Here is a 19,626-nt window from a genome sequence, read left to right as displayed (position 1 = left end):
CAAAACAACCCTGAGATTCCACCTCACACCAGTCAGAGTGGCTTAAGATAAAAAATTCAGGTGACAGCAGATGCTGGCAAGGATGTGGAGAAAGAGGAATACTCCTCCATTGTTGGTGGGATTGCAAGCTTGTACAACCACTCTGGAAATCAGTCTGGTGTTTCCTCAGAAAACTGGACATAGTACTACCGGAGGATCCTGCAATACCTCTCCTGGGCATATATCCAGATGTTCCAACCGGTAAGAAGGACACATGCTCCACTATGTTCATAGCAGCCTTACTTATAATAGCCAGAAGCTAGAAAGAACTCTTAGTCCTCCTTATTGAGATAGATGGCACCCAAAAACGTAAGATCCAATTTCTTTATGATATTTTTTCTGGGTCCTTGGGTTTTATACAGTTCATCTGTAATTCTTCAGCTGAATTTATCTTAGCTGCCGGAAAGTCTGTCTTTCACTAGCAGACTTCAGATGAAGACTTAGAACTCTCAGCTCTGCCTGCACCGTGCCTGCCTGGATGCTGCCATGTTTCCACCTTGATAATGGACTGAACCTCTAAACCTGTAAGCCAGCCCCAATTAAATGTTGCCCTTTATAAGACTTGCCTTGGTCATGGTGTTTATTCACAGCAGAAAAACCCTAACTATCATTGTAGGGACAAAGAAAGAGGAAATACTGGGTGTTTTCTTTTCTTTTTTTCCAAGTTGTCCCTGGGTTTACTGAAAATATTACAAAGCAGAAGAAAATATTGAAATTCAACCCAACTGTAGGCAGAGTGAGCTGCAGACTGGGAGAGGCTGCCAGAGCTCAGAAGCTTCAGATTTCTTGCATGCCAGGATCTACCTCAGTGGTCTCCTGATCCAGGTCTGAGACCCTAGGAACAGAATTCTCTCTCCTCCTTCTGCAGCTTGATAGAAATACCACCCACAGAACCTCCCTGAATCCACTTTATCAAATGTGTGTGGCATAGCCTGCTATCTTACTTAAGAGTTTCTTGCCAGGCACAATGGTAGACTCCTCACATAGAGCTTGTTTGTGTAGCTGTTACCCGGGTAGGAGCAGCCAGCAGTGGCAGATGTCAGGCATGGCGATCTCATGAGCAAAGGCCCTATGGTGGGAGGAAGCATGGGATGAAAGAGAAGGCCAGTGTGACAAGGTGTGGGGCTGAAGGCTAAGGAAGCCATGTCTTGGCAGCCTTAATAGGGAGTTGTGGTTTTGCACGAGGCACAGTGAGAAGCCACTGCAGCAGATTTGAAGTTTCAGGGGACAGATGAAGGGAACAGACCAGGTACCCAGGATGCAAGAGGAACAGATAAATGCAGAAGTCTGTCCTGAGCTGAAGTCTCATACTACAGGGGTGTGGGAGTGAGCCTTCTACCCTTATGCCCTCTCTAGAAAGAATATTTGTCCAGCACGTGTTCTCCTTTTTTGAGCCAGCATGGGTACAAAATACTCATTTTTGTTAGGGAAACAGGGAGCTTTTGAAAATGGCATTTCACTCTTTATATAGATAGGCAGGGCTTCATATTCAAAGTCTATTCACATTCAGGTTTTCATTCTGTCCTCAGCAAAATTCTCATCACTCCTAGGCACCCCTTATTTGAAGATTCTTGCATTCACAATCTTGATCCAATTGCTGTGTATATTTCTGGGCACATCCTCAAAAACCTGCAGCTGCTAAGCCCATTATGAAATCCTAGACTCTCTGAGGTTTGAGGGAACCTTGGCTCTCAGTTACTACCAAGCCACTTATTTTGCTGAGGCCCAAAGAGCTAGCTGGAGGAAGAGCCAGGGTTTCAGTCAAGTAAAACAAGCACAAATCCAACTGATACTCAGGCTCCCTGGTAATTACTATACTACTCTCATATGTTATTCTAGTGCTAGGGATTAAACACAGGATCCTGTATGTTCTACAAAGTTCTCTTCCATTAACTTTATCTCAAGCCTCTCAAAAAAAAAACAAAAAACTATGCATTATTGTGTGTGTGTGTGTGTGTATTCATGGATATGTGGGCACATGCATGTGGAGGCCAGTGACCAACTTCAATCTTTGCATGGGTTCCAGGGATGCTACACTTGCATGTCAAGTGTTTTTATCCAGCAAGCCAATTTGCCAGCCCTCATTTAAAAAAAAATGTAAGGGAGTTAAATTATGTATAGTGTAAGTACACATGTACACCTGTGTGTGGATGCATGTGAAGAGCTCAGGGAAAGTGTTCAGGGTGTCCTCCTCTATTGCTTTGAGACATAGCATCTTACTGAACCTGGAACTCAATGTTTGGCTTGGAGGGGGGGTTTGGCTCTGGGCTATTTCAGCCCAGCCCCAACACTGTAGTTAGAGTTGCACATGGCTATACCTGGGATTTTATACGGGTATTCAGGATTCACTAGGTCCTCATGCTTACAGCAAGTGTTCTCACTCACGGAACTATATATATATATATCCCCAGTGCCTAACATGACATTAAGTTAACCCCATTATGACAAGTCAACCTTGCTGACATGCAGATTATTTCAAATGACATGTGGTTCAAGGCAAAGTATAAGGACAATTGAAGATGGAAATGACCCAGTCTCCTCATCCTTTCTCTCCAAGTGGGACCAAAGCCACACCAAGCACTCTCCTCAGCAGCCCTCCCTTCATATTCAACTCTGGGGGGAAAAATTCAAAGGGGTTGAGTGAGCAGGTGAGTCAGAACAGGGCAGCTCTTCAGAGAGGGACTAGAATGTTACACATTGAGTTACAACCTGGAATTTGATGAGTATTAGAGGCCTGTTCAATAGAGAGGCGATGGTAGGCTGTGCTAGGTGAACAGAGCAGACTTCCTATGCCTAAAATCAGCCTCAATGATTAGAAAGGGATGCAACACATCTGCTAGGACACTTGTTAAGCATGCAAGCACAAAACCTTGGATTTGGTTCCCAGCACCGTGTAAGACTGGGCTTGGTTGTGTATGCTCGTAACCTCAGAACTTAAGAAGCAGAATCATTTGTGTAAAGTTGTTCTGTTACATAATGAGTCTGAAGGCAGCCTGGGATAAGTGGAAACCTATCTCAACAAAAAATAAAATAAAACCAAACAAAAATGGACTTGGGAATGTCTTAGTCGGTAAGGTGCCTATATTGAAAGCACAAGGACCCGTGTTCATATCCCTAGGACCCACATAAAAACGGGTAGTATGGTGAGCAGATGAAGTTCTGAGAGCTTGGCCCTATCAGAGACCTCAGTGCCCCTAACCCATGGGAATGGTTAGGCCTTTTTAGGTCAGGCTCAGAATAGCCAAGCCTTCCCCTAATCCCAGTAGAGATGCCACAGACACTGTGTAGAAACTACCAACCACACTTTCCCTCATGAGGACCTCCTACTGAGACTAGCTAGCCTAGCTCCTCCTCCTCCCTACTGTGTATTAAATAAACTGGCTGGGTTTCCCTGCTGTTGGATCAGCATTAACAGGGTATGGCCCATCCAATCCCAGCTTTTCTGTACACGTATCTGTCATTTCTTCACTCCATGTTTCCCCAGTATGCTCAGTGTCTAAGCTGTGCAGGTTAACAGCAGAGCACTCCTGTAAAACCTGCACTGGGAGATAGGGACGTAGATTACTGAAGTGGGTTCTGGAAGCTCATTGACCAGGCAGGCTAGTAGAATCTCTGAGTTTCAGAGTCACTGAATGATCCTCTCTAAGTAAATAGGTTAATGCAAATTCAGTCAAAAGGACACATGAGATCTTGTCCCTTCCCCCTAAAATTATTTTTGGATGATGCGTGCGCGCGTGTGTGTGTGTGTGTGCGCGCGCACACACACACACACACACACCTTTAAAAACAAATCTTTCAGAGAACAGATAGTGCTTTGCGGGCTGCAGAGAGAGCTAACCCAGCACTACTCCATGGTGGGTGCACAATTCAAAGCATCCAGTCAACACAAACGCACATTCTATAATGCCAACTTTACAATGAAATTTGAATTTTAAGTCATATTCATGTCATGAACTCAGTTTTCCAACCACATTAACGCGTAAAAACCTCGCAGGCAGAATGGGAGCACATGAGTTAGTCTTGGCTCACAGTGTTGTAAGGAAAGATGGTGTGGTTGTCTGCTGGCAACTGGAAACATTGGTTGTGTTCATAAAAAATAGGTGAACCACCACTACAGAGATGGTGCCACCTGCATTTGTAAGTTCCCCAAGCCAGTGTCATCCTCCAGTGTCTGCTGAATGAGGGGTGGGCGTGGGGGTGGGGGTCTCAGTCAGTAGAGCACTTGCCTTGTATGCACAGGGCTCCAGGTTTGACCTTCATATCCCATGGCTTTGTTGATTGTCTTTTATTTAAGAGTGTGCTAGAATGTGCTTGCTCCATAGCAGCCAGCCTAACCTACCTCTCCTGTTCCAGATTAGTGAGACCCTGTCCCCTTCCCACCAAAATTATTTTTGGACGGTGCCTGAGGAATGATACCCAAGACTGACCTCTAGCTTCCACCTACAAGAGAATATGCACTTCCATACATATGAACATGTACATGCATGCACGTGTATGTGAACTTCTTCTCCCTCCCTCCCCTCCCCCCTGCCATCTCTTTCCTCTCCTTTCTCCTCTGGTACCCAATCTCCTTGTCTGTGCTCCCTTTATGATCTTTATACCTACCTTCATCCTCCTACCTGCACAGTTTCCAGTTATTTGTAGAAAGATGTGAACTCTGAAACAAACTCACGCTTTCTGTTTCATTCATTCATTCATTCATTCAAGAAAATCTACAAGAACTGTATTAGTGAAATCTTGTTATTTATATATGCAGTGGCTTTATTACATGCTAGAGTTTCTCACCATAAGCAATAGCCATGCCGCGAAAATGAACCATGTGGATTAAGAGTTTGCAAACAGAATGGTTTGCACTGGAGAATAAGGTTAGTGTTTCTAGAGACTTTCTCCTTTTAACAATTAAATGTTAAAGGTCTAACATTTTCTTTAAGTACACATTGGCTGTGTCTATGTTTTGGTGCCTGTTATTACTGTTATTCTGACTTAAATCTTAAGTTCTCTAAAACATCCCCTTCCTATTTATTATGTGCACGTGCATGTATGTGTATAAGCGCACACACAATGGCAGAACCATGATAGTGAGAGGACAGTCCTACCATGTGGGTCCTGGGTATAGAACTCAGATCGTTAGGCTGGTGGCAATCTAACTCTTAGTTCTTTAACCACTAAGCCATCTCCACAGCCCTAATCTTAAATTTTTATTAAAAGGTCTTATTGTATTTTGTTAACAATACATTAATCTGCAGTATTTTTAATATTTCTTCTGTGTGTGCATATATATGTTCCTGTGTGGGTGCCCAAGTACCACAGAGTGAGTAGAGATCAGAGGTCAACATTGTCTATGCCAAGCTATCGGACCAAGAACTTTCAGGGATTCTCCTGCCTCAGCCTCCTATTTCCCTGTATGAGACCTGGAATTCCTGGGATGTGCTACCATGCCTGGCTTCACAGGGCAAGTGAGTAAGCCCTTTAATGTTTCTTAGATATATAACTTCACGGAGATGAGAAGTACCTATAACCAAGTCTTTTGAAATGTATTGCCCAATATAGTCATTTAAATAAATTTCCTAGGTACATATGAAAATAGTTTCTCTTATTATTTTATTTTATTTTTTTTGTAATTTTGAGAAACTCTGGCTAAAGGATTCAAGGATACAGTTCCTCTTGGTGGTGCAGTCACGGCAACAGGAGCTGCGGCAGCTGATCATGCTTTCTCTGCATCAGGAAGTAGAGGGAGACGAGTCAGTGTTGGAGGTTAGCTAGCTTTCCCCCTTTACCTCAGAATGATTCTACCCAGTTAGGGTGGGTCTTCCTTCCCACCTCAGTTACTTCTGAGGCTCATTTCCATGGAGATCCTAGATCCTTGAAATCTAGATGATAAAGCTGACAATCAAGATTAACCATCATGCAGGGAACAAATTAAAGCCCTAAGAAAAGAACCATTCACTAGAAGAAAGGGGCTTCAGACATTAAGGAAGTAAGTCTAAGATAACACACGGGACACCCCAGTAGACAGGTTGTTGGGAGTGCCTGCCTCTCGTGCTCAGGACAGTGAGCTCATTCTCAGAAGCACCAACTTTTAATAACCTTCTCTTTCCAAAGGGAAATGATTTTAATCAATCGCAGATCAAGGTGCAGGAAGTAATGGATGGGTGCCCACATTTACACAGCACAATAGACTTGAAGTTGCACTATGACCAGGAAGCAAACAGAGGCCTCTTTGTTAGAATCTAAGGCATTGCACAAACATGGTAGAGGCTCACCCTGTTTCTACTGTCATCTAAACATTCAAAGCATAACTCTTTTAGTGGCCTTAATACTGAAGTCAGGATTTAATTTTATTTATGTGTGCCTGTATGAAATTTATATGCATGTGTATACAGGTGGCCACAAGAGTCAGAAGATGGTGTTGCATCTTGTGGAAGTGGAATTACAGTCAACTGTGTGCTGCCTGATGCAGGAGCTGGAGAACAAACCTAGACTCTCTGTAGTGCTCTTAACCCCTGAGCCGTCTCTCCAGTCCTGCACCGATTTCCTTTTGCAACCTTAATATTGCTTCAGTGTCATTGTGGATAAGGCAGAGGTCAAAGAATGGAAGCAAGGAGCACTTACATAAGTGGAGAAGAACCAAAAAAACAAAACAAACAAAAATCCCCAAACACCTGAGCCTGGAAAGCGATGGGAATGGTGCACACCAGAGGCTGTGCTGATGAGATGGGAGCTGAGCACACCCGAGCCTTGTTCTGAGATGGGAGCTGTGCATACCTGAGCCTTACACCACTCCCATCTCAGTGCAAGGCTCAGGGTGATGACTAGGCCAACTGGATGGGTAGTGGTGCAGCGGTCCATCGAGGCAGAGAAGAGCAAGGACAAAGGTCTGAGAGATGAGGGCAATCACTGAGAACTGGAGCATCCTTAACTTTCTGGAAGAGACACACCTGGGTAGTTGAGTTAAATTTAATGAAGGTTGTTAAGTAGCCTTGCACAAATATGTAAACTTCCTTGGACCTGTTAAATGGGACATGCTTATGTAAAGGGGACCTTACATCCCTGTAATTTGAGTGAACCCAATGATGCCTCAGCATCTCCTTAAGTAACTGTTCTTAAATTCCCATCTTCTTGCAGTAACAACACATCATTTAGAAGTATGTTGCTTTCATACTTGAATAAGATTTACTAACTAGCAGGAAGCTCATGAATTGTTCTTTTACATTGTAAGGCAGAGTAAAATCACTGACTTCCCACAAAAGGCCTTCTTGGTATGACGTGACATTCCTTGAAAAAACCACATCTGTTACAGATTCTACAAACTAATTAGAACGTTGTCATTATGAAGACTTCTAATGTTGCAGACCAGGAATCAGAATCACCTTGGGCCACCAGAATTCCTTAAGAATTTTATCATGCCTCCTCCATGTCTGAGACTCTTTTGCCAGTTGGAACCTTTGGAATGTACTGATTTAGCAGATCAGATCATGACTCCACCATGAAGCTTAAAAAAAAAAAATAGTCACCACACAGCATCTGAGACCTTTAGCAATGGTGTCCTTCCACTATAACACATCTGCCTAAGGTCCCCTCAAGTGTATGTGGGGACTGCATTCATGACTGACTTGTTCTGTGACCATAAAAGTCTATGCAATAGCTTCGGCAGCAGAATGTGTCATTCGGGGTAACCTGAATCCATGTTCCTAGGCCATACTCACTCATACTTGGCTAAGAATAATTTGTTCATCTTCTTTTTGGTGCAACAGCTGTGTGTTTTGCATTGATGTCGCCTTTCTAAGAACAACAGGAGGTGAGGCTGTGTGTGTGTGTGCACCTGTGTATAAAAGTTAACATTAAAATTCCTTTTTATTAATTCTTCCACATATTAAGTTGAAGAAATATTTTCAAAGCAGGAAAAAGTAGGAAAGAAAGTATGGAGGACACAAAGATCGGTGACACACCCTTAAAGAAACTTAAGGTGACAGTTCCCATCTGACAATGAGTTAGCAAGTAACAGAAAATTAGGCAAATCTCCAACTGGTTCTGCCCTTCTTTCTGACTCATAGCCTCTTAGCTATTAAGTTATTTCCTTAGTACAGCCATTAACTTTGAGGAAAGAGGGACAGTAGTTTTGCCATGTTTAAGAAGCAGCCCCCACTATAAACTTCAATCTGGTTGCAAGGACAGGGCTTATGGGAGAGCTGACATAAGAATGGCCGGCCATTCTTTGAGGAACAATAGCGACTCACTTGAGATCCTGCTTTTCCTTGGCTTCAAGGGGAAGCAGTATCTGCTACTGCTTTGGTGAATGAGAACCCCTGTAGGAAAGCATCACCAGTGAAGAGCGTCTTACAGTGAGGGACCAGGTAGAGCGGCCAGGCCTCAAGGGTCCTCCAGTGGTCTACTGCAATCCAATGCTGTCACTTTTAAGGGACTCTCCATGCCTCAGTAAGGTGGTTGAATAGGGGCCCAGAAATGAAGTAAAGAAGAATATAAAACATGATCCTCTTATGATCTAATTGTAGGGTATATCAAGTAAGCACCTGATCTCACTTAACTGTTCCTGTCCTGTGAAGCCGACACACATGCAGAACTGCGCCAGGACTCTAGTCAGATGAAACGTGGTAGCAGCCAGGATGTTCCTTAGGAGCACTTTTTAATCTCCCAAATCTAAACCTTTCTCTTAGGAAAGCAGAGACCCATAAGTAAGGATTAAGTGATTAAAAAACAAAAACAAAAAAACAAACAAAAAACCACACACAAAATACCAACCCTCTATTTTGTTAGACTTAATATTACATAGATTTTTGAATCATCACTTATTTCAAGGATCTAAGATCTCAAAGCAGTTAATTTTAAAGGAACTCACTCCAGCTATTACACATTCACTGATTTTTAATTATTGATGTGCATGTATCTGTATGAATATATGCCATGTGTGTATGTGTCCTCCATAATCAGAGAGCAAATTGGATCCCCTTGAACTGTAATTACACGTCATTGTGAACAGCCTGAATGGGTACTGGGGACCACTAAGGTCACCCAGGAGAGTTAGCAAGCACCCTTAGCCATAAAGGATGCCATCTGTTTGTCCCCATAAGCAATGCTGTTGGACATACCACTGTATTAGGGCCCTATTCAACTTCCCTGCTCTAAAACTGTTCTTAAGCTTGGTACCGACTTGATGTGAACAACATAAGTAACTTTCTGAAAGCCTATAAATAATCACAACTATGTGCCATGGCACACGACTGGGGTACAGTTCATTCTTCAAATAACTACAACACAATAATCTAAAAGCATTGTTTGGGTATCAAGATGTTATCACAATTGATTCTGCCCTTATTTTCCCTGTATTACAAAGGCTAGTGCCTAGTGCATACACACTTGCACACAAAGTTTCAGTTTGTTAAACATTTGCCACACACCCTTAAGGTGGCTAATTATTGCACCTGCAGCATGGATACAAACTAGGAACTGTGTAAACTAACAACTAACAATCATCTGGAATCAAGGGTGAGGTGCCGAAGTCGAACTGTAGGTAAACTTTCAGTTAGAGAACACAGCTCATAAGAATGAAACCACATTCAGGTGAAAGTGCCCAGTTTCCCTGCTTTCTTCTCCAGTGATTAGGACCTTACACAGCTATATGTTCTGAAGAAGTGAGAAAAGCCCTTTTAAATTTCACAATTTGGTTTAATCAGGTAATTCCAGGGGAGGAGAAATCACTGAAACAAATAGTCTACCATCTGATATGTCCAATTACATGATATGACGGAACAAAAGCAGTTACAAACTCCTATGTGCGTATTTACATGATATACTCACAGCTCTCAGCTAGTTGGCTCTATGTGGGAAGATGCATTAGGACAGGAGTTAAGCGGGCTTCCATTGCTTTTTAGAAAGATGCAGTCAGGCTCCTAGTGGGGGTGGGGGTGGGTGGGTAATATACAAGTGAGGCACTTCCGAAGTCAAGATAACAGCAAATGTACAACATACTTGTTCACAAAAAAACCTGTTCACACAAAAACCTGTGCATCTTTAATACAAAGGCTTTCGACTAGGTAATTCTTGAAAAAATGAAATAAAACTAATAGCTTTTGCAAAGTTAGCTTTTGGGAACAATGGATAACAGTGTACCAAAGCAGCTGAAAGTTTTCTAATTGCCCAGCTGCTCGGTAACTGGTACCTTTTACAGCCCCCTGTAATTTTCCTTCCCTCCCCACCCTCATTTTGGTTTGTATAAACCACCTCTGCTTGTCTGTGTGTGCATATTTTTAATATTTTCTGTTTGACTCCCCTATTTCTCTACTATCATTTACTAGCAACGTTTTGGTGTTCCCTGTAAGACGCAGAAGTGTAATCTGGATCAAATCAAGAGGAAGATCAGCGACATTTAGTAATGAACTGGTTTTATCGGTTAACTAAAGTTCTCCAAGTTACTTTTCAGAAAAGTTACACTTGCTCAATGTACTGTTGGACTACAATTAAAATTACTTTAAAACACATTAATCCAAGTTACATGTTGCAAATATAATCAGACATTCAATTTTAACAGAAAAAAAGATCCATAAAATTCTCTCCACCATGTTCTCTGCACTTTGAAGACCGACATGAACACTAAGAAATGCCTGTGGGCCACTTAGCTACGGGAGAAGAGAGAGGGAGAGGAAAAGCACGGCTGACCCAGAGAATCAGATGGCACTGTGCACATGAATCCAAAGTGCGTTGTAATACCTCAGAAGCTCACTTTAGGCACCGCTGAATCACCAATGGAAATAGGTAGTTTCAAGTTTCCCTCTTTCAGTTTAAGTCCTGCCTCATCAACATCTACTCAGAAACATACACACTCTCTGGAGTTGTCATGATAAAATACAGGCAATTATGTTTATTTTTAAAAAAAAAAAATCTCCCTGACTGGTACTGGGAAGAAAATAGGAATACCATTTTGGTAATGGCTTCTGAGCTGAAGAAACTGGTTGTATAAATGCTTCAGTACATATGTAAGTTTGATTGCCAGTTCCAAGTTTCAATAAATATTTTAAATCAGGATGTGTAAGGGACAAGTGCTTCAATTCTTCCAGCAACCATATGCATTTGGGGAAAGACTTACTTACACTCCTTAGTGCTGTTCCTCGACCCCTGATTTCTCTGGTGGGCAGTGGCCACCCTGAACAGCCCACAGCCCTTCTTTACTGGGGACACCATCTCCATTTTTCAGTGCTGGTCTAAAGCCATCCAGCAGGTGGCACTGCAGCTCCACAAGCACTCCTGCTCAGGAAATCAAAGGCTTCCCCACAGGCTGCAAGCATCCTCTGAGAACTACTGATCAGGAGCAAGCAGCTGGAGAATCTTCGGGTCACGCCATTCAGATGATTTCATTTTCAATATTTACTTTGACTTCACCAGTTTTGTTGAGCTATCTGCTTACATTCTAGACAAAAGAGAAGTTTTAAAGAAAATGCCCAATGGCAGCGCCCAATCTCTACGGTGAACAAGAAATCATTCTTGAATCCACCTACACGTACATGTTGGGAATTGGATTAAACTGTCCATCTAATTCACAAAGGGACTCATTAACATTATATCATCAGTTTCTTTTCTGGACTGGCTTGAATTCATGTGTGCTAATTACAAAAATCCAAGGTTAAAAAAAACAATTTCATTATCATAGTTTTTAATGAAGAGAAATGTTTAAAATTGTAAAGGAAAAAATGGGAACGGGATGGCAAAATCTTAGCAGCAAAGTGGTTAAAACAAACTGAAAATATTAATGCACAAACATTAAAATATTAAAGCATGTACGTTGCGTATAAAATACAGTACAGAACCAGGAGATGCACTATAGTGACTAGTGCTTAACAGAAAAAAAAAGTGATTAATTTTGTTCTTCTCAGAAGTATATACACAGTTCATTTCCATGGCATTTCCTATGGCCAGCAAGTTATTTTCTTTAGTTATTCACACCTTGCTCCAACCTGAATTATAAACCCAGAACTTACAATATGAATAATCACTCATAAGGAAAACCAGGACTCTATTCAGCAAGAAAAAGGAATCCTGAAAGGTAACAGTCTGCTCTAGGAAACCAAGCTCCTCTGAAAACAGCAAGGACGAAGATCATCTACCTGTGCAGCAGCCTCCAATGTAGAAACAGTAAAAATAAGACTGAAAATTGCTGCTACAGTGTCCGGTTTTGGATTTAGTTCATCCAATTGATTTTTAGTACAAAACTAGAAATAGCCTCTTCTTCATAACATCTATAGTTATCAATATATTTTTCTTCTTTTCAATGTGAAATAATACTTCAAGATGATCTATATACATAATGTTGTCAGTTCAAGCTGTCATATAAATATAAATGCTTTCTTAAAAAAAGTATTTTACAGACAGATAGTGTTATACATATACATTGTTCAGTTTGATCTGGGGCAAAAGAAAGCCAACACAAGCCAAAGTGTGACACATAAAACGGACTGCACAGAAATGACACTGAAAACCTGGAGAATGGACTTCAAATGGTAGTGTGATTTTCATTTTTATCACTTCAGAAAGTTTAAGCCATTAAAAAAAAAAGGCAAAAAAGGCACACTGCTTTCTTTCCTGAGGGAGTATTTTGAAACAATCCCTCACAAGAGTTTTAATAGTAACACTTTAAAAAAACAAAAACAAGACAATTTGACCTCAAAGTATTTTTAACCTGTTTGCTGGAGCGTATCACACTACTTTGTAAATCAAACATCCCATGATACAAATGCTCTGCGACAGGAATGTGGTGTATAAGATTTCCATTCACAATGGCGGATTAAATACTTTCCTGGGAGAGTTCTGCATATGTGTTAATGCAAAGTAACTTTGCTCCAGAAATATAATAAAATGCAACCGAAAGGTATTAATTACCATTGTTATGTGAGTAGTAAGCACAGAAAATCAGTAAAACAGCTGTGCGCATTCTGGCTTAGCAGAATGAGAAATGGAGATCTCAGGCGGAAACTGTTTCACACTAACTATCCAGTTAACGCTTGCTTCTGCCTTGTAAAACGTTTATAAATGCAGTTAAGTTCTCTGAAGGAGGACACTCTGAAAGAAAACAACTTGCTGGCTGAATACCACAGAAACAAAACAACTAAAGGAACCCTCAATTTCTTCTGTTTACTCAGTCTCTTTATATAAAAATAAGTGTTACATTTCCATCAGAACATTAGACAAGTACATCTGTGCTTTAAAAAAAAGGTTGGTCACTCAAGGCTATTAGAGTATTTTAAAGATTTTAGATTTCCAGAATGTACAGATATAACTCAATATAAACTGCAGCCCAAGAGAACTGAGGATGAACTTACCGAATCTTTCACATGGATACAAACGTTATTAACTACATGAGTTAAATACTCAACACATATGGAATGTGGTGGCAGATATGTCTGTGCACATCTACCTCAGAACTAGGAAGGGCAAGAAAAGTTTAATATGTCATAGTTCGTACCTTACATTTAGTTAAATATAAACATTTGTTATTTATACATAAAACTGCTTTCAAAAAACAACTAATGATTTAGTTGCACTTGTCTTATCTCTTTTAATTTCCCAAGTACTAACTTTTCTGTACTGAAATCACTGTCCCTTAGTGCACTTTTTAGTTAATGTCCTAAAGAATTTAAATCTTTAAAAAGTCCCATCACCTAGTGCATAAATATGAAAATGCCAAAATTAATCCCTTTTAGTTGGATCCTATTCTAGGTTGACCTTTTGTAGTCAATAACCAGAAATGACTGCCTTCTGAAAATGCTCTGTGATCTGTCCCAGAACATGCCATGCACTCAGGGACAGGCATGGCTGGCATCTGTAAATCACAAGAACTGACGAGTTCTGCTTCCTCCACGCATGGCCCCAATGATACCGGCAAGATTCCATATTGCTTGCCAACAGCTTCCACAAATCCAAGTTAGCTAATTCCTGGAGATGAAGGTTTAAGCTCATGCCGGCCCTGGACTGCTTCACCCAGCAGCCTTATGTTTCCCACCACAGCACCCGCATGCCTCACCACAGCGATGGCACATTCTCAAAGGGACGTAGCAGCACATACATGGTACAATGAAAGACAGGGCTACCAGGGCTAACCACCTTAGGCAGAACTTGTCATCACTAGTGTCACACGAACAAGGATCAGAAAAGTCTCCCTCTGAGTCTGACATACAATGATATAGCATGCTCTCAGCACAGAGCATGCAACTAACTTGATATATGCATCTTTTAACAGGATCTGGAGCGTCCTGGCATTTCCCCCTGCCATTTTCTTCATGATTAAACCTTTCCTGGCAGTACACGCAGCGAGAACGTTCCCCATCCTCTTTTCTTCGTTTTGACTTAAATTTTAACGAGGGAGGCTGTGTCTTAAATACCACAGAGTCTTTCAGAGAACTTAGCTTAGTCTCATCCCCACAGTGGTAGAGATAGTCTGACTTTTTACTGTCTTGTTTAGAAAATGGAACACTGGAGTCAGTATCATCTCTCTCCAAGTCATTTTTCCACATGTCCGGATGTCTGTAGTCTGCATATCGACGTATTAAGATATCTCGAGGATTTATTCTAACAATCTCATCCTCATCTTGAAAGCTGACATGTCTGATTGACTTCAAAGGGACCTAGACAAGATAAAAATTGCAGTAAGGACGATGGTGGTTGATTTTATGTCAGTGTGGTAGGATGACCCCCACCTAGGGATTCATTCAAGGAGCTCTGTGACCAAGTTTTAACTGAGATCAACACTTCAGCTGCTGAACCACAGCCAATCAGACAACACCTGAAACAAAGACTACCTCCCAGTAGAGCAAGAGGAAGTTCTGCCAGCAGGGTGCCTTTACACACAAGCTCCAGTTTTCCCCTCATTCCATGCTAATGGCTTATCCTGCATATTTCACTTTTCTTTCTTTCTAGTACTGAAGATTAAAGATTCTAAGTTTTTAGAACCTTATGCCTGCTAGATATGCAGTCTACCATTGAGCTCCATCGGCTATCTCTCTTTGCCCTTTGTATTTTAAGGTAAGGTCTCACGAGGCTATCAAAGCTGCTCCTGTGCGCTCATTCCTCTTGCCACAGCCTGGAGTAGCTGGCCCTGTAGGTCTGCGCCACGAGACCTGGACTAAATTTTGGATTTGTATCCCATTTCTGGATGAGCCAATTCCTTAAAACGGAAGCTCCATCTACTCATCCGTGGTGCTGTTTCACAGATTTTTAGTGCCAAGAAGCTGGGTGCCACTGTAATACAGCTTTAAAAATGTAGAAATGGATAATAATTTTTAACTAAAAGTGTTTTATGATATGTGTCAGAGCCTCAGAGAAACTACAGGAAGAATATGGCCTATAAGGTCCTCCTGGTGAGGACTCTGAAAAAAAAAAAAAAACATACTACTGGACACTGGGAGAAAGAAAATGGAAGTGGCAAAATCAATCATGTTTGGTACACTTGGAAGATAAAACTTGGATGTAAAGATATTCAGAAATGCTGAAGCTGTGGCAGTTTTCTTCATGTTGCTTATAATATCCTTTCTCTGTGTGTGTGTGTGTGTCTTAAGCACACACGCAAGGACAAACTGAAGGACTTGCTAAGCAATTGAATAATCTCCAGTAACACTTTATTAAAAACACTGGGGAACTGGAGAGGATACCAGGCAGAGCTGGATAAAGCAAAATGCTGCCAACATGGACGAAAGCAGCCAGGACAGGGTGAAGACAGAAGGTTCAATCTCTGGATCTCTTCACAACATGCCAAGAGCACTGTGTGGCTCCAGGCATGCCCGAGCTCTCTAGTAAAGAAGCCTGAATTTGAAGGCTGAGATATCTTCTGCAGTTTAAGAGGGCAGCCTAGTCTCCTATTTCAGTAGACCATGCATGCTTTGGTATTCTAAGACCCTGACAGCAGCAATGAGACATGGGGTGAGGCAGAAGCGTGGAGGACTACCAAATCAAGAGCAAAATAGGACAAACCCAAACCCAAAGATGATTAATTCCATGTCCTAAAATGGAATGAAATGCTTATTATGGTTTTGCCTTCCTGAGGGTGAGCTGTGGCACCTTCATTTCAGCCTCACTTTTGTGATGAGACTATTTCTACCCTATGCTTTTCTAACATTGTACTCTAGAAGCTATCTTCTATCTGGTTCCACAGGTTCACAGCTGGAGAGAAATTTTGTCTCAAGATCAATCATTTCCCAAGGGCCACCCACACTTTGGTGGGATGACAGCTTAAGACTTACTAGGACTTAAAGTAGAAGAGTAGACGTTGGAGCAGTATAAACCTTTGGGACTCTTGGATGCAGGTGCATGCTACTGTATGTAGGGGAAGGGATGCATACGCTAAATTAACAACATTCCAGTTCCTGTTTGTCCTATCTGATGATGCAATTCAAAAGCCACTCAGCTTGAATAGAGTTTAGGCATACAGAAGGCAGATACACTCTTGGATGCTAAGCTGCGGCATTTCAGACCAGGAGATAAATGAACATTACTTACCCTAGTTTGGGACTTTAGGCTCCCACATTCCTTAGATATTTGCCGCTGTACATATTCCATACTTCGGCCCTGAATGTCTAGGCCTTGCTGACTGAATGGTATCTAAAATTCCAATAATTTCTATATTAAGTGACAGCAGTATAAATTTCCTACTTTCAACAAAACCAAGTCCAATATACATTTCAAAACTATAAAGTCATGTCTAACAAGCCCCCAGGCCCAGCCCCCCCCCCCAGCCCTCGTTTAATAAACAGCAGAACAGGTAAGGGGCTGGAGGGATAGCGCCGTGGTTAAGAGCACGTGCTGCTCTTGCAGAGGACCTGGATTTGGTTCCCAGCACTCACATGGTGGCTCATAGCCATCTGTCACTGAGTTCTAGGGATCCAAGCTCTTTTCTGACCTCCACAGGCACCAAACCTGTGTGATGTACAACATATATGTACACAAAATATTCATACACACAAAATAAAGAAGTCTTAAAAAAAGAAAAGCAGAACCATTTCCCCCATTTTACTTTTGAACAGAATTGTTGTAAAAAAAAAAATGCATTTAAAAATCCAACTTAGCAAGTAACATCTTGCAACAAACAAGCCATGCCTGTAACCCCAGTGCTTTGGAGGCTTCTGAGGGAGGACCACTAAGGACAACCCGGCCTACAAAATGGGAGTACTAGTCTAGTCTGGACTACAAAGTAAAATCCTGTCAGAGCAACAATTATCTGTCCACTGCTGACTGAACATAAGTAACACAGCATGCCATGGGAAGACCTCTGTGTGGGGAGTACTCTTCAGCATCAGCATGTGTCACAACAGTGCAGCTAGGGGGGAAGAAGTGGGGGATGAGACAACATCCCTAATGGGTTATCCCAAGTGACAGGAATGCTCTGGAATTGAGTAATGGCCGTTGCACAATCTTGTAAATATATCAAAACACCGAATGCTAACTACCTTAAAAAGAATAATTTTCTAGTGTATGAATTATGTTTTGTAAAAAAAAAAGCAGAAGGGCAGTCAATGTCCTGATAGATTGCTTAGCTAGAGTTGTAAAGAACATTTAAGAATAGAAACAGAGCCGGGCGTGGTGGCGCACGCCTTTAATCCCAGCACTCGGGAGGCAGAGGCAGGTGGATTTCTGAGTTCGAGGCCAGCCTGGTCTACAAAGTGAGTTCCAGGACAGCCAGNGCTATACAGAGAAACCCTGTCTCGAAAAACCAAAAAAAAAAAAAAAAAAAGAATAGAAACAGATTATGGTTAAAATTTTATTAGAATTTTATCAGAATTACTTTTTAGAATTCCCATATCAATCATCATTACCATCAGTGTTTCAGTCACTGTTTTCTTTTTATTGTTTGCACTGAAATATTCTGAATCCAAACCTTGCCACATTTAATAAAAGTATAATTTGAAAATGAAACTAAAACTAAAACAACAGTAAATAGAAGAGCATTACAGAGAAAGAATTAAGAGAAAAACTTTTTTGGCTTGAGTATAATGACCTCAAGTTATATACTAAGTACATATTCTTAATGGCTAGGAATACAGCTCTGGGGCAAGCATGTGCAAATCCCTGGCTTCAATCCACAGTGCTACCCAGAAAACAAAACCTCAAAGTTTCCTGTAAATTTTTTTGTAGGAATAGTCTTTTAAAAGTAAAAATGTCCATTTTCACTTACTATCCCTATTTTTGCTATCTCAAAAAATCACACACACACACACCCATATAAACACATTCACACTCTGCAACTATCCACACTGATGGATCAATAAAAGAGATACTGTTCTCTCATGCAATGTGTAAGTGAAAAGACAAATGGAGAATATTGCTTTTATACTCTTTTAACAATGATGTTAAAAGATACACCTCAATTAAGTGGTACTTTTTTTTGAAAACACTGGAAATTACATACTATTTCTATAATCTTTAGGATAATTTATCAGTTGGAAAACCAGAGAAAGTGCTTTTTTAAAGTTAGTGATAAGAGAGCTTTTAAAAGGATTCCACTCATAATGGCAAATAAATATAAAGGAGTAAATCTGACATACAGACTCTTTTCTTGGAGAAAATGTTATAAGAAACAGAGGAAGAACTACGTAGAGGATATATTACTTTCATGAGTAACACCAAAGTCTCCCTAAGCTAATGCACAGATTCAAAACAACTCAAATATAAAACACACAAAAAACTTAAAATTAAACTTAAAGTTATCAAGCTGCTAAGTCACGACACTTGCTGCACATCCACATTTCTTACAGAGCTGGGATTCTAAAGTAAAGATGAGAATGGTCCAGGCGCAGAGACACATCATAAACACTAGAAGCAGACCCAGGCAGACAGGGAAACTTGGTATGTGACACAAGGCACTATGCACCAGTAGGGGAGGCTCTAACAAATCAGTTCTATGTAGGGAATAAAGACAATGACGCTCCACTACAGAAGTGTGGATGTTGTTTCACTCTTGGTAAATATAAAAACATCATTATCAAACCCATAATTTTATATACTAACCCCTGACAAATATATAGTGTTAAAGGAAACTAACCCATCAAATTTAACTCCTATTAATTGAGACCATTACCTGTCTTATTCTGTCTACAATCTTGGAGATCAGGACACATTTCAATTATAAAAGACCAGGAATAATACTGTTTTCTTTATTTAATAAAATACTTTTCCAAAGTGCTTTACATACCATATTTTATTACCATAATTTCATAACTTTTGGAGGTAAATTCTGGTATTACATAACTTACAGACCAGAACACTAAACAATGAGGAGGTTGTAAGGCATTTACCTAACAAAGGATTTAGTTCCAAAATAATGCAAGAATATCCTTGCAAATCAGTAAGAGAAGACCAGACAACTCAATATATGAGCTTGCTCAACACACTAGTAATCAGAAAAGTAAAACTTAAAATCACAACAAAATACTATTTATTTCCACCTACTGATTACTTCAGGATAAAAGAAAAGAAGAAGAATAATATAAGTGTTCTAGGAAATGTCAACTGCCTGTGGGAATGCAGATGGCAAGGTTATTTCAAATTGTTTTTTGATTAAAACTGACAATGTATAAAATGTTCAGTATTGTC

The 19,626-nt window shown here is 40.7% G+C and overlaps 1 protein-coding gene across 1 annotated transcript in view; it reads right to left on the bottom strand.

Moving 5' to 3' along the window:
* Positions 1-9,702: 9,702 nt before the first annotated feature.
* Spred1 (sprouty related EVH1 domain containing 1) overlaps positions 9,703-19,626 on the bottom strand; it is a 63,089-nt gene continuing 53,165 nt past the window's right edge. Inside the window, exons 6-7 of the mRNA XM_021156206.2 lie at positions 16,537-16,638; positions 9,703-14,669 (exon numbers count right to left, since the gene is read on the bottom strand). Of these exons, the coding sequence (XP_021011865.1) occupies positions 14,022-14,669; positions 16,537-16,638 (750 nt within the window). The 3' untranslated portion in view covers positions 9,703-14,021. The remainder of the gene's footprint in view (positions 14,670-16,536; positions 16,639-19,626) is intronic.

Source organism: Mus caroli, chromosome 2 (genome assembly GCF_900094665.2).
Source record: "Mus caroli chromosome 2, CAROLI_EIJ_v1.1, whole genome shotgun sequence".
Lineage (NCBI taxonomy): Eukaryota > Metazoa > Chordata > Mammalia > Rodentia > Muridae > Mus > Mus caroli.
The sequence above is the reverse complement of the archived record's forward strand: the minus strand, read 5'-3'. Positions and strand labels throughout refer to the sequence as shown.